The sequence below is a fragment of the Coregonus lavaretus genome, assembly GCF_964263955.1.
Source record: "Coregonus lavaretus genome assembly, chromosome: 12".
NCBI lineage: Eukaryota > Metazoa > Chordata > Actinopteri > Salmoniformes > Salmonidae > Coregonus > Coregonus lavaretus.
This window is the reverse complement of record NC_139999.1, coordinates 40023459-40037120: the sequence shown is the minus strand read 5'-3', so window position 1 is coordinate 40037120 and position 13662 is coordinate 40023459. Positions and strand designations below refer to the sequence as shown.

General features: G+C 42.6%; 1 protein-coding gene across 1 annotated transcript; it reads right to left on the bottom strand.

Annotated features, from left to right (window-relative positions):
* Positions 1–714: 714 nt before the first annotated feature.
* cUnh1orf159 (chromosome Un C1orf159 homolog) lies at positions 715–12209 on the bottom strand. Its single transcript, XM_084173432.1, has 9 exons — positions 12154–12209; positions 11415–11499; positions 9744–9828; positions 9394–9489; positions 9202–9258; positions 3088–3222; positions 2950–2975; positions 2790–2820; positions 715–2540 (listed from the first exon to the last, which is right to left on the bottom strand). Exons 2-9 carry the CDS (start codon positions 11484–11486, stop codon positions 2440–2442), a joined length of 603 nt encoding a protein of 200 aa, XP_084029558.1. The 5' UTR covers positions 11487–11499; positions 12154–12209; the 3' UTR covers positions 715–2439.
* Between the last annotated feature and the right edge of the window lie 1453 nt (positions 12210–13662).

Sequence of the window (13662 nt, the reverse complement as noted above, 5' to 3'; positions counted from 1 at the left end):
ATAGGTCAAAATCTATATAAAAGTCACTACGTCATATAAGGTGTTGTGACTTGGGTAGTGATACAGTTCAATGCAACCAAGGCAGAGCTACATCCAGTAAATAACTGACTTATTGCCACAATAAAGCTTATCTAAACTTCTATGGTGATTATTTTCCAAGCAGCTAGAGAACTATATTCAACTACAATTTCCTCATCATGCAAGTAGTACACTTTACACAGCTGTGTCTCATTATTCTGTCCCAAACAATAAGGATTAGTCTAACTTTACTCAGAATGAATTATTCAGGATTAACAGAATCTATTGTTGAGTTAATAATTTGAATTTATCCTCAGGGAAGGCGCTCCAATGATGGTATTAACATAGATTTTTTGTTGTTGTAGTTATACTGTAGTAATCCAGAGCTCATAAACTGGTCACTACCAATCAATGTGACAGTGGATTTGGAGAGGTCATGCAGCACCCCCTACTGCGGCTTGCATTTGGATACTACCAGCAGTTCTGCTTTTCTTATTAAAACACACTGCAGCTGCAAATATAATCCTCTTCTCTTTCCAGGTACTCAGCCTTCACAGAGGTTATAGGGAAAAGAGTATGCTATGGCAACCAGTTTATTCCAATTTTAAAACACATCCTATTGTAAAATCCTACTATTTACCAACAGTAATATAAAGTATATATACAATTATAAATTAGTTAATCATACAAAGGATTATGAGAAAGGTGCTTTATTTTTGTAAACCATACATACTCTTCAGAATCAGAAAATACTTCATAAAGTAAAACTAGAATCAATAAGTACAAAATACCACATTACAAAAAACAATACATAATTTGTATAAAAACTATGTACACGTGTACAATTTTACAAATGGCTGTACAACAGCTAATGTAAGAAGGATAAATACTCTATTTGGGATTAAAATAATTTTACAATCAGTTGTTCCTGTTTTGTTGGAAATACCATCGCTTCAGACTCATGCCTACTGAACACACAAACTGGAACGACCAGTCACACTAGTCCTCAAACGTCTTCATACCACAGTTCTTCCAGTATAAATAACTAAAAATGAAACTTAAAACGAACTTGTCCCTAAATTCACCATATCATCACTCAATCACCCTTGAAGTTTAGCAAGCAAAACCCGTTGTACCGTTCCTCCAGCAAGAAAACAAAACAAATACTCACCCTTAATACAAGGTGTTGCTAAAAGGCCACAGGAGATCACTCAAATACCCAATAATAAACCAAAGACAACATATCGCCTGTCTTTAAATGATCACCACCCGTTTCCTGGACAAATCTTTGAGCACACATCACATCAATGGTACACTAACGACTTCAGTTTAGTGCACATTCTTTTGGTAAGACAAGCATCACAACATATTTGGCAACAGTGACAACAGTTGTTACTCTTATCCAACAAATGTCAAAATGTATGCTTGAAATCAAAAAGGAATTCAAGTAATAACTTATGTGCAGTGGTTCTGATAAGATTAGGCAAGGTGTCAGCATGAATTTCCCGCATTATGGCCAGATAAAGCATATTTCATATTAGCTAGCACCCCTTTTCAGGTCCTATTACCGGTGTTGGGGTGAATATTATAAAGATTTTTATTGAGAAGCATTTTTCATCCAACTCTTAGATGACCATTTTCCTACTTGATACAAAAAGAACATTTTCTGAGGATCCATCTTTCCATGTTTTTGGGATGAATTAAATAAGACATAAGATATATTTCACAGCCAGTGGATCACATGGTAATGTTCTTGGTGTGTGTTGCTCTGGAAGAACCACACCTTTAATGGAACGTGAGGAGAACTCTTAAAGAGCTTTAAGTATTTTTACATTATGTTCTCATTTTGTAGTGTTTGTATATGTGCATGTATTAATCAATTAAATCATTATAATACATTCAGTTTGGTTCAGTGCTTAAACCACATAGAGAAACAAAACAAAAGTATGCAATTTAAAACTCCTATGAGAAGATTCACTAAATGAGAACAATGAAAGTATTTAAATCAGCTTGGAAATTATCAACCTCAAATTCAGGGCTATCACTAAAGATCCCCAGTCCACCTCTTTCCATTCTCTACAGAGCTAAAGTAAAACAAACAATTGGCCCAATTCTATACAGGAATAGAATAAAATCCAAATAGAAAATACATAGATTAAAAATAAATAATCAAAGGTCTATTTACATTACAAAACAGAATTCTGGTAATAAGGCTATACTGCAGGTATTGCAGAGTTTAAAAAGCTGGCACCACCTGCTTTTGAATTAATGAAACTGTCCTCTTAGGCAACACTACAGAGGAGGGACAGGCCTACACACGCTCACCAACTTACTGTTAGTGCTCTGGCCTGATCCTGTCCCTCTCATTTGGCACCTGCTAACAGGCTGGCTCAGGCCTCCTCTCTTGGGCCTCCTCCTTCCCTACACATTGTAGACTGTGGTGGTGGCAGTGGGGATGGTGGCAGCGCTGGACGCTGAGTGTGCTGAGGTCCGCTCCCTCCTCACATATCTGGGTTTCCTAACTTCAGATTACACAACACAATGGAGAGAGAGGAGGATGATAAACCCAATATGATACGGTTTGACCTCGATGTTGACATTTCCCGCACACAGCAGGTAGTTCAAACTCTGACTAAGATTGTGCCAGGATAAAGGAGTGACATCATGTAAAACATTAGAAAATAATGATATTACGCAATTGCCAGACACAGTGAAACGATTACCAAAAACCCTATCAGAGGTTGTGAAGTGTTTTAGTGAAATGTCCTTACCTGAAGATGTCGCCGATGGTATCATGACAGCCTTGAGAGAGATAATTCATGAGTCATATTTCTTGTTATTCATTTTCGGTACTGCATATCAAATCATTCTAATGTATTGTTTATACGATGTGGTGATACATACAAATGTACATTTTTAAAAATGACTTACCGTCTCATTTGGTTGGAATATGTAGGCTGTGAAAGTACACCAGACGTATTAGTTACCTTTTCCATATTTCGAGCGCACCATAGAATGATTGTCTAGTTTACAGTTATTCAAATTCAACCCATTATCGGAACGACTTACCCTTATTCCGCCGGTAGAAGATACCTGGGAGACGGTTGGAGCGTTTGAGGTAGAAGAAGGAGGCAACAGAGAGAATCAGGAACAGGCTTATCAACAGGGTTCCAAACAGAAGAGAGGCTGCCACACCCGGACCACCTGTTCACACAGACAGACAATTGTTAAATAAACCTCATCACTCCTAGTAATCACACTAAGCATTTTCACAAACAGCTGAGTTGTTTGTTCTCACTAAACAGACAGCTCATCTAGTCTAGCACCATACTGTATTAGGGATTCATTGGGCAAGTCAGGAGTATTTTTTGGTTGCCTGAAGATTATGATCACTTGCCCGAAATGTTTTTTTTAAACTAGAGTGGCTTGCGAAAGTATTCACCCCCCTTGGCATTTTTCCTATTTTGTTACCTTACAACCTGGAATTAAAAATGGATTTTTGGGGGGTTTGTATCATTTGATTTACACAACATGCCTACCCCTTTGAAGATGCAAAATATATTTTCTTGTGAAACTAACAAGAAATAAGACAAAAAAACAGAAGACTTGAGCGTATATAACTATTCACCCCCCCCAAAGTCAATACTTTGTAGAGCCACCTTTTGAAGCAATTACAGCTACAAGTCTCTTGGTGTATGTCTCTATAAGCTTGGCACATCTAGCCACTGGGATTTTTGCCCATTCAAGGCAAAACTACTCCAGCTCCTTCAAGTTGGATGGGTTCCGCTGGTGTACAGCAATCTTTAAGTCATACCACAGATTTTCAATTGGATTGAGGTCTGGGCTTTGACTAGGCCATTCCAATACATTTAAATGTTTCCCCTTAAACCACTTGAGTGTTGCTTTAGCAGTATGCTTAGGGTCATTGTCCTGCTGGAAGGTGAACCTCTGTCCCAGTCTCAAATCTCTGGAAGACTAAAACAGGTTTCCCTCAAGGATTTCCCTGTATTTAGCGCCATCCATCATTCCTTCAATTCTGACCAGTTTCCCAGTCCATGCCGATGAAAAACATCCCCACAGCATGATGCTGCCACCACCATGCTTCACTGTGGAGATGGTGTTCTCGGGGTGATGAGAGGTGTTGGGTTTGCGCCAGACATAGCGTTTTACTTGATGGCCAAAAAGCTCAATTTTTGTCTCATCTGACCAGAGTACCTTCTTCCATATGTTTGGAGAGTCTCCCACATGCCTTTTGGCGAACACCAAACTTGTTTGCTTATTTTTGTTCTTTAAGCAATGGCTTTTTTCTGGCCACTCTTCCGTAAAGCCCAGCTCTGTGGAGTGTACGGCTTAAAGTGGTCCTATAGACAGATACTCCAATCTCCGCTGTGGAGCTTTGCAGCTCCTTCAGGGTTATCTTTGATCTCATTGTTGCCTCTGATTAATGCCCTCCTTGCCTGGTCCGTGAGTTTTGGTGGACGGCCCTCTCTTGGCAGGTTTGTTGTGGTGCCATATTCTTTCCACGTTTTAATAATGGATTTAATGGTGCTCCGAGGGATGTTCAAAGTTTCTGATATTTTTTTATAACCCAACCCTGATCTGTACTTCTCCATAACTTTGTCCCTGACCTGTTTGGAGAGCTCCTTGGTCTTCATGGTGCCGCTTGCTTAGTGGTGTTGCAGACTCTGGGGCCTTTCAGAACAGGTGTACAGTTGAAGTCAGAAGTTTATATACACCTTAGCCAAATACATTTAAACTCAGTCTTTCACAATTCCTGACATTTAATCCTAGTAAAAATTCCCTGTCTTAGGTCAGTTAGGATCACCACTTTATTTTAAGAATGTGAAATGTCAGAATAATGGTAGAGAGAATGATTTATTTCAGTTTTTATTTATTTCATCACATTCCCAGTGGGTCAGAAGTTTACACACACTCAATTAGTATGTGGTAGCATTGCCTTTAAATTGTTTAACTTGGGTCAAACGTTTCGGGTAGCCTTCCACAAGCTTCCCACAATAAGTTGGGTGGATTTTGGCCCATTCCTCCTGACAGAGCTGGTGTAACTGAGTCAGGTTTGTAGGCCTCCTTGCTCGCACACGCCTTTTCAGTTCTGCCCACACATTTTCTATAGGATTGAGGTCAGGGCTTTGTGATGGCCACTCCAATACCTTAACTTTGTTGTCCTTAAGCGATTTTGCCACAACTTTGGAAGTATGCTTGGGGTCATTGTCCATTTGGAAGACCCATTTGTGACCAAGCTTTAACTTCCTGACTGATGTCTTGAGATGTTGCTTCAATATATCCACATAATTTCCCTTCCTCATGATGCCATCTATTTTGTGAAGTGCACTAGTCCCTCCTGCAGCAAAGCACCCCCACAGCATGATGCTGCCACCCCTGTGCTTCACGGTTGGGATGGTGTTCTTCAGGGTTGTAAGCTGCCCCCTTTTTCCTCCAAACATAACGATGGTCATTATGGCCAAACAGTTCTATTTTTGTTTCATCAGACCAGAGGACATTTCTCCAAAAAGTACGATCTTTGTCCCCATGTGCAGTTGCAAAGCGTAGTCTGGCTTTTTTATGGCGGTTTTGGAGCAGTGGCTTCTTCCTTGCTGAGCGGCCTTTCAGGTTGTGTCGATATAGGACTCGTTTTACTGTGGATATAGATACTTTTGTACCTGTTTCCTTCAGCATCTTCACAAGGTCTTTTGCTGTTGTTCTGGGATTGATTTGCACCTTTCGCACCAAAGTATGTTCATCTGTAGGAGACAGAACGCGTCTCCTTCCTGAGCGGTATGACGGCTGCGTGGTCCCATGGTGTTTATACTGCGTACTATTGTTTGTACAGATGAAGGCGGTACCTTCAGGCGTTTGGAAATTGCTCCCAAGGATGAACCAGACTTGTGGAGGTCTTGACTGATTTCTTTTGATTTTCCTATGATGTCAAGCAAAGAGACACTGAGTTTGAAGGTAGGCCTTGAAATACATCCACAGGTACACCTCCAATTGACTCAAATTATGTCAATTAGCCTATCAGAAGCTTCTAAAGCCATGACATCATTTTCTGGAATTTTCCAAGCTGTTTAAAGGCACAGTCAACTTAGTGTATGTAAACTTCTGAACCACTGGAATTGTGATACAGTGATTTATAAGTGAAATAATCCGTCTGTAAACAATTGTTGGAAAAATTACTTGTGTCATGCACAAAGTAGAGGTCCTAACCGACTTGCCAAAACTATAGTTTGTTAACAAGAAATTTGTGGAGTGGTTGAAAAATGAGTTTTAATGACTCTAACCTAAGTGTATGTAAACTTCCGACTTCAACTGTATATATACCGAGATCATGTGACAGCTCATGTGACACTTAGATTGCACACAGGTGGACTTTATTTAACTAATTATGTGACTTCTGAAGGTAATTGGTTGCACCAGATCTTATTTAGGGGCTTCATAGCAAAGGGGGTGAATACATATGCACGCACCACTTTTCCGTTATTAATCTTTTTGAATTTTTTGAAACAAGTTATTATTTTTTATTTCACTTCACCAATTTGGACTATTTTGTGTATGTCCATTACATGAAATCCAAATAAAAATCAATTTAAATTACAGGTTGTAATGCAACAAAATAGGAAAAACGCCAAGGGGGATGAATACTTTTGCAAGGCACTGTATTTACATACAGAAGTGCCATATATTGCCTGCCTTTCACCTACACTTAGTGGAGGAATCAGAATGATCAGTACTGGAATTCTTTGTATTCTGGTTGTTATCAATAAAAAACATTTCAAACAGGCTCAATTTGCCCGACTGCCATTAATTGTCTGTCTTTCACTTAAACAATGGGGAGGAACGAGAAATATCTGTTTTAGGCTATTGGAATTCTTTGCAGTTTGGCTGTCTTCACTTTTTTTTTAAGTATCACCTGCCCAAAGGGGCAACCTCAGAGTAGGCTCAACTTGCGCGACGGCTCAGGTCACTTGCCCCAGGCATCAGGACAACCCTTAATGTCAATGCCTGCTGTATGTGCTATACCCAAATCATATGGCATGACAACAATAGAAGAGTTGGCTACAGCCCCATACAGTTTTTGACAGTTCAACACAGGTAACTGCCAAAATAAAGGAAACACTTGAGTAAATGAGTGATTCAAAGTACACTGCTCAAAAAAATAAAGGGAACACTTAAACAACACATCCTAGATCTGAATGAATGAAATAATCTTATTAAATACTTTTTTCTTTACATAGTTGAATGTGCTGACAACAAAATCACACAAAAATTATCAATGGAAATCAAATTTATCAACCCATGGAGGTCTGGATTTGGAGTCACCCTCAAAATTAAAGTGGAAAACCACACTACAGGCTGATCCAACTTTGATGTAATGTCCTTAAAACAAGTCAAAATGAGGCTCAGTAGTGTGTGTGGCCTCCACGTGCCTGTATGACCTCCCTACAACGCCTGGGCATGCTCCTGATGAGGTGGCGGATGGTCTCCTGAGGGATCTCCTCCCAGACCTGGACTAAAGCATCCGCCAACTCCTGGACAGTCTGTGGTGCAACGTGGTGTTGGTGGATGGAGCGAGACATGATGTCCCAGATGTGCTCAATTGGATTCAGGTCTGGGAAACGGGCGGACCAGTCCATAGCATCAATGCCTTCCTCTTGCAGGAACTGCTGACACACTCCAGCCACATGAGGTCTAGCATTGTCTTGCATTAGGAGGAACCCAGGGCCAACCGCACCAGCATATGGTCTCACAAGAGGTCTGAGGATCTCATCTCGGTACCTAATGGCAGTCAGGCTACCTCTGGCGAGCACATGGAGGGCTGTGCGGCCCCCCAAAGAAATGCCACCCCACACCATGACTGACCCACCGCCAAACCGGTCATGCTGGAGGATGTTGCAGGCAGCAGAACGTTCTCCACGGCGCCGCCAGACTCTGTCACGTCTGTCACATGTGCTCAGTGTGAACCTGCTTTCATCTGTGAAGAGCACAGGGCGCCAGTGGCGAATTTGCCAATCTTGGTGTTCTCTGGCAAATGCCAAACGTCCTGCACGGTGTTGGGCTGTAAGCACAACCCCCACATGTGGACGTCGGGCCCTCATACCACCCTCATGGAGTCTGTTTCTGACCGTTTGAGCAGACACATGCACATTTGTGGCCTGCTGGAGGTCATTTTGCAGGGTTCTGGCAGTGCTCCTCCTGCTCCTCCTTGCACAAAGGCGGAGGTAGCGGTCCTGCTGCTGGGTTGTTGCCCTCCTACGGCCTCCTCCACGTCTCCTGATGTACTGGCCTGTCTCCTGGTAGCGCCTCCATGTTCTGGACACTATGCTGACAGACACAGCAAACCTTCTTGCCACAGCTCGCATTGATGTGCTATCCTTGATGAGCTGCACTACCTGAGCCACTTGTGTGGGTTGTAGACTCCGTCTCATGCTACCACTAGAGTGAAAGCACCGCCAGCATTCAAAAGTGACCAAAACATCAGCCAGGAAGCATAGGAACTGAGAAGTGGTCTGTGGTCACCACCTGCAGAACCACTTCTTTATTGGGGGTGTCTTGCTAATTGCCTATAATTTCCACCTGTTGTCTATTCCATTTGCACAACAGCATGTGAAATGTATTGTCAATCAGTGTTGCTTCCTAAGTGGACAGTTTGATTTCACAGAAGTGTGATTGACTTGGAGTTACATTGTGTTGTTTAAGTGTTCCCTTTATTTTTTTGAGCAGTGTATATTAGAAGCAGGTGCTGCCACACAGGTGTGGTTCCTGAGTTAATTAAGAAATTAGCATCCCATCATGCTTAGGGTCATGTATAAAAAGGCCCAGTTGCCCATTATTTTGGCATGACTAGAAGAAGAGACCTCAGTGACTGTGAAAGAGGGGTCCCAAAGGACCATAGGGGGTTTAAATGGTGTGTGTGTCTCAGTCACCGGATCCCAACCCAATTGAACACTTAAGGGAGATTCTGGAGAAGTGGCTGAGACAGTGTTTTCTACCACCATCAACAAAACACCAAATTATGGAATTTCTTGTGGAAGAATGGTGTCGCATCCCTCCAATAGACACACTTGTAGAATGCCCTATTATGACACTATGTTGGTATTTCCTTTATTTTGGCAGTTACCTGTGAATTAACCAACATTTATGTAAAGAATAACTGGCACCATTTCTTACCAATTGTGGGAATGACTGTAGTTATTGTTGTACGATTGTTCCTGTCTGTGATGTATGCTGTTTAAGGCAAAGAGATGAAAGGAGGAACATGAACAAGGTTAGGACACCTGTGGAAAACCCCCAACTCTCTTCAGTGGCAAGAGTTCTTATTCAATAGCACCTAGCTGTCATGTCCAGTAGTTGTCCACTTACTGTAGTTGCAAGCCGTGAAGTTTTCGAGATCTGCAATAGCCAAGTCACAGTGCATACACACAGCTGTGTTGTTCTCCAGGACACGCAGGTAGCATCCTGAGGAAATAGATTTGATGAATGCTCAAATGTTGGAAGAACAAAAGCCCATGTCTATTTTCTAATCCTAGTACACGTGTCTAAATCCAAAAATAAGACCTCATCTCCTCGTGAAAGAATAATGCAACATCAAGACATTCATTCAATTAATGGCTACTACTACACACTGCTATGAGGAAATCAGTGTTGCAATTATAAAGTTAATGAATAACATTTAACAGAACTGCACTACAGGATGACGTGGTGGTCAGTACCTGGCTCACATTGAGTGCTATTTGAGCACGAGCTGTTCACCCTCTGTCGCTCTCCACAGCAGTCAAAGGGATTCTGATGTAGGGCCTACAAAAACATAAACACACTTTAATCCTTAATGGGAAAGCAGGGTGAAAAAAGCTAAGTATTTTCATCCAACTTAATCCAACAATATCCCCAACCAGTCCCATTCACGACTTGTGTGGGTATGTGTGCTGTGATGTAGCTAGTAGCTACTATCATGCAGTGCATTCGGAAAGTATTCAGACCCCTTGACTTTTTCCACATTTTGTTACGTTACAGCCTTATTCTAAAATTGATTAAATAAAACATTTTCATCAATCTACACACAATACCCATAATGACAAATCGAAAACAGGTTTTCAGACCATTTGCTATGAGACTCCAAATTGAGCTTAGGTCCATCCTGGTTCGATTGATAATCCTTGAGATGTTTCTACAACTTGATTGGAGTCCACCTGTGGTAAATTCAATTGATTGGACATCATTTGGAAAGGCACACACCTGTCTATATAAGGTCCCACAGTTGACAGTGCATGTCAGAGCAAAAACCAAGCCATGAGGTCGAAGGAATTGTCCGTAGAGATCCGCACAGATCTGGGGAAGAGTACCAAAAAATGTCTGCAGCATTGAAGGTCCCCAAGAACACAGTGGCCTCCATCATTCTTAAATGGAAGAAGTTTGGAACCACAAGACTCTTCCTAGAGCTGGCTGCCCGGCTAAACTGAGCAATCGGGGGAGAAGGGCCTTGGTCAGGGAGGTGACCAAGAACCTGATGGTCACTCTCACAGAGCTCCAGAGTTCCTCTGTGGAGATGGGAGAACCTTCCAGAAGGACAACCATCTCTGCAGCACTCCACCAATCAGGCCTTTATGGTAGAGTGGCCAGACGGAAGCCACTCCTCAGTAAAGGGCACATGACAGCCCGCTTGGAGTTTACCAAAAGGCACCTAAAGGACTCTCAGACCATGAGAAACGAGATTCTCTGGTCTGATGAAACCAAGATTGAACTCTTTGGCCTGAATGCCAAGCGTCACGTCTGGAGGAAACCTGGTACCATCCCTACCGTGAAGCATGGTGGTGACAGCATCATGCTGTCAGGATGTTTTTCAGCGGCAGAGACTGGGAGACCAGTCAGGATCGAGGGAAAGATGAATTGATGAAAACCTGCTCCAGAGGGTTCACCTTCCAACAGGACAACGACCCTAAGCACACAGCCAAGACAACGCAGGAGTGGCTTCGGGACAAGTCTCTGAATGTCCTTGAGTTGCCCAGCCAGAGCCCGGACTTGAACCCGATTGAACATCTCTGGAGAGACCTGAAAATAGCTCTGCAGTGACATTCCCCATCCAACCTGAGAGAGCTTGAGAGGATCTGCAGAGAAGAATGGGAGAAACTTCCCAAATACAGCTGTGCCGAGCTTGTAGCTTCATACCCAAGAAGACTCTAGGCTGTAATCACTGCCAAAGGTGCTTCAACAAAGTTCTGAGTAAAGGGTCTGAATACTTATGTAATACTTGATCTTACCTGTTTTTTTCTTTATACATTTGCAACATTTCTAAAAACCTGTTTTTGCTTTGTCATTATGGGGTTTTGTGTGTAGATTGATTGGGGGGGGGAAACAATTAATGCACTGTACATATGTTACTCTACCTTAGTTACTGGAGTTTCATGACTGATAAGGATCAAAGCTGCTGAAAGGACCATGAGGTATGACACAGCCATATTCAGAACAGTCCTAGAAAGACAGAGAAAGGTAGACTGTGTAGACTCTCAGACTATAGTAAAAAAAACAAGGAGAAGATCAGATCTGTAGCTATAGCTGCTTAGCCTGCAGAGATCTGAGAAACGATAGCTCAGAGAATGACTGAGGCAATCTGGCAAGCATTGCAACGATTGATTGCTATGGACGTAAACAGGATATTACAACTGTTTTTTATACCGTATCTTACAGTAGTTACAGCAGGTAGAGTGGGACTGGAAAATTCAGTCTGATGAGATATACTTACTGTGCAGGTGCTAACGCGTTAGCTATGTCATGACCTACAGTCATTGGTCATGACACATGATGTATAACTAGCTAACGTTAGCTAGCTAGCTAGCCGTGCTAAGATTAGCAGACTGAATCAGAGTCCCCCCCCCCCCCCCAAAAAAAAACGTGCCGTTTTGGAGCAGTTTTTCAAATCCAGCTAGCTAGTCTGATTGTCAGCAATTACGTCGTTATGCGCACTTCTAGCTCGACGAAAGAAGTTAGCTCGTTTTTACTCGATTTCCATTCAAATAAGAACAACACTAACGTAGCTAGCTTAGCTATAATCAGCATGTTAGCTATCACATAGAAAAACAGCTATTTGTTATATTGAAAGTTATCAATAAAGCAAAACCGACCAACCTTTGCAAATCACAACACAAGTTTTCGATCGAACAGATGACAGCCGTTGTACAACTAGCAGCATTTAGCTACAAATAATACTAACTTCCGGCGATTCATCTTTCAAAATAAAAGCTGATCATTGGCCACAAACTAATAAACCTAGCTACTTGTGCTATAAATGCAATTGTAAACGGGGTTGTTCGAGCCCTGAATGCTGATCGGCTGAAAGCCGTGGTATATCAGACCGTATACCATGGGTATGACAAAACATTTATTTATACTGCTCTAATTACGTTGGTAACCAGTTTATAATAGCAATAAGGGACCTCTGGGGTTTGTGATATATGGCCAATATACCACGGCTAAGGGCTGTGTCCTAGCACTCGTGTGTTGCGTCATGCATAAGAACAGCCCTTAGCCGTGGTATATTGGCCATATACCACACCCCCTCTGGCCTTATTGCTTAAAAATGCATTATACATCACTTGTATGTCATAAATACATTACAAATTAGACTTGCAAAAAAAGTATTGCAAAATAGACTTTTAGGTGAATTAGTATTTTGATGAATGGACATTTTGACAGCTAATAAAATGCCCTCAGGTTACTGAAGGCCCTGTCAGCCTCAGCAGACCAGCGGAGCCGGGATGGCCCACCCTTCAACAGAGATGTGATGGGAGCTGCGACCTTGCCAAAGCCCCGGATAAACCTCCGATAGTAGTTGGCAAAGCCAATAAAGCGCTTCACCTCCTTTACCATGGTTGGATTCGGCCAATTACGCACGGCTGAAATGCGATCTCCCTCCATCTCCACACCTGAGGTGGAAATGCGGTATCCGAGGAAGGAGACGGACTGCTGGAAAAACGGACCCTTTTCTGCCTTGGCATAAAGGTCATCTTCCAACAGTCGGACCAGCACTTTGCGAACCAGGGACACATGCTCGGCGTGCGTAGCAGAATACACCAGAATGTCATCGATGTTGACCACTACACCGCGACCATGTCCCGAAACACCTCGTTCACAAAGGACTGGAAAACGGATGGAGCATTCATCAAACCGTACGGCATCACCAGGTATTCGTAATGCCCCGTGGTTGTGCTGAATGCTGTCGTCAACTCGTCCCCCTCTCGGACACGCACCAGGTTGTACGCACTCCGGAGATCAAATTTTGTGAACAAGCGCGCCCCATGCATTGACTCGATCACAGATGGAATGAGGGGTAGAGGATAACTATGACGTATTGTTCCCTTGTTTAGTGCTCGGTAATCAATGCAAGGGCGCAGACCTCCGTCTTTCTTCTTCACAAAAAATAAACTTGAGGAGGCGGGCGAAGTGGAGGGACATATGAACCCCTGGCGCAGGGACTCGGAGACATATGTCTCCATCGCCTCCGATTCAGCCTGCGACAGGGGATACACATGACTCCTGGGAGGCACAGCGTCTACCCGGAGGTTTATCGCGCAAACCGCCGCCCGATGAGGTGGTAATTTGGTCGCCTGCGTTTTGGAAAACGCGTGCGCCAAATCG

What these genes read in the sequence shown, in the direction of transcription:
- cUnh1orf159 (XM_084173432.1), bottom strand. Translation starts at nt 11,486, where the DNA reads ATGGCTGTGTCATACCTCATGGTCCTTTCAGCAGCTTTGATCCTTATC. An exon ending in TATTCCAACCAAATGAGACG is followed by an intron (nt 2,821 to 2,949) that starts GTAAGTCATTTT and finishes ATCTCTCTCAAG; the next exon opens with GCTGTCATGATACCATCGGC. An exon ending in ACCATCGGCGACATCTTCAG is followed by an intron (nt 2,541 to 2,789) that starts GTAAGGACATTT and finishes TGTAATCTGAAG; the next exon opens with TTAGGAAACCCAGATATGTG.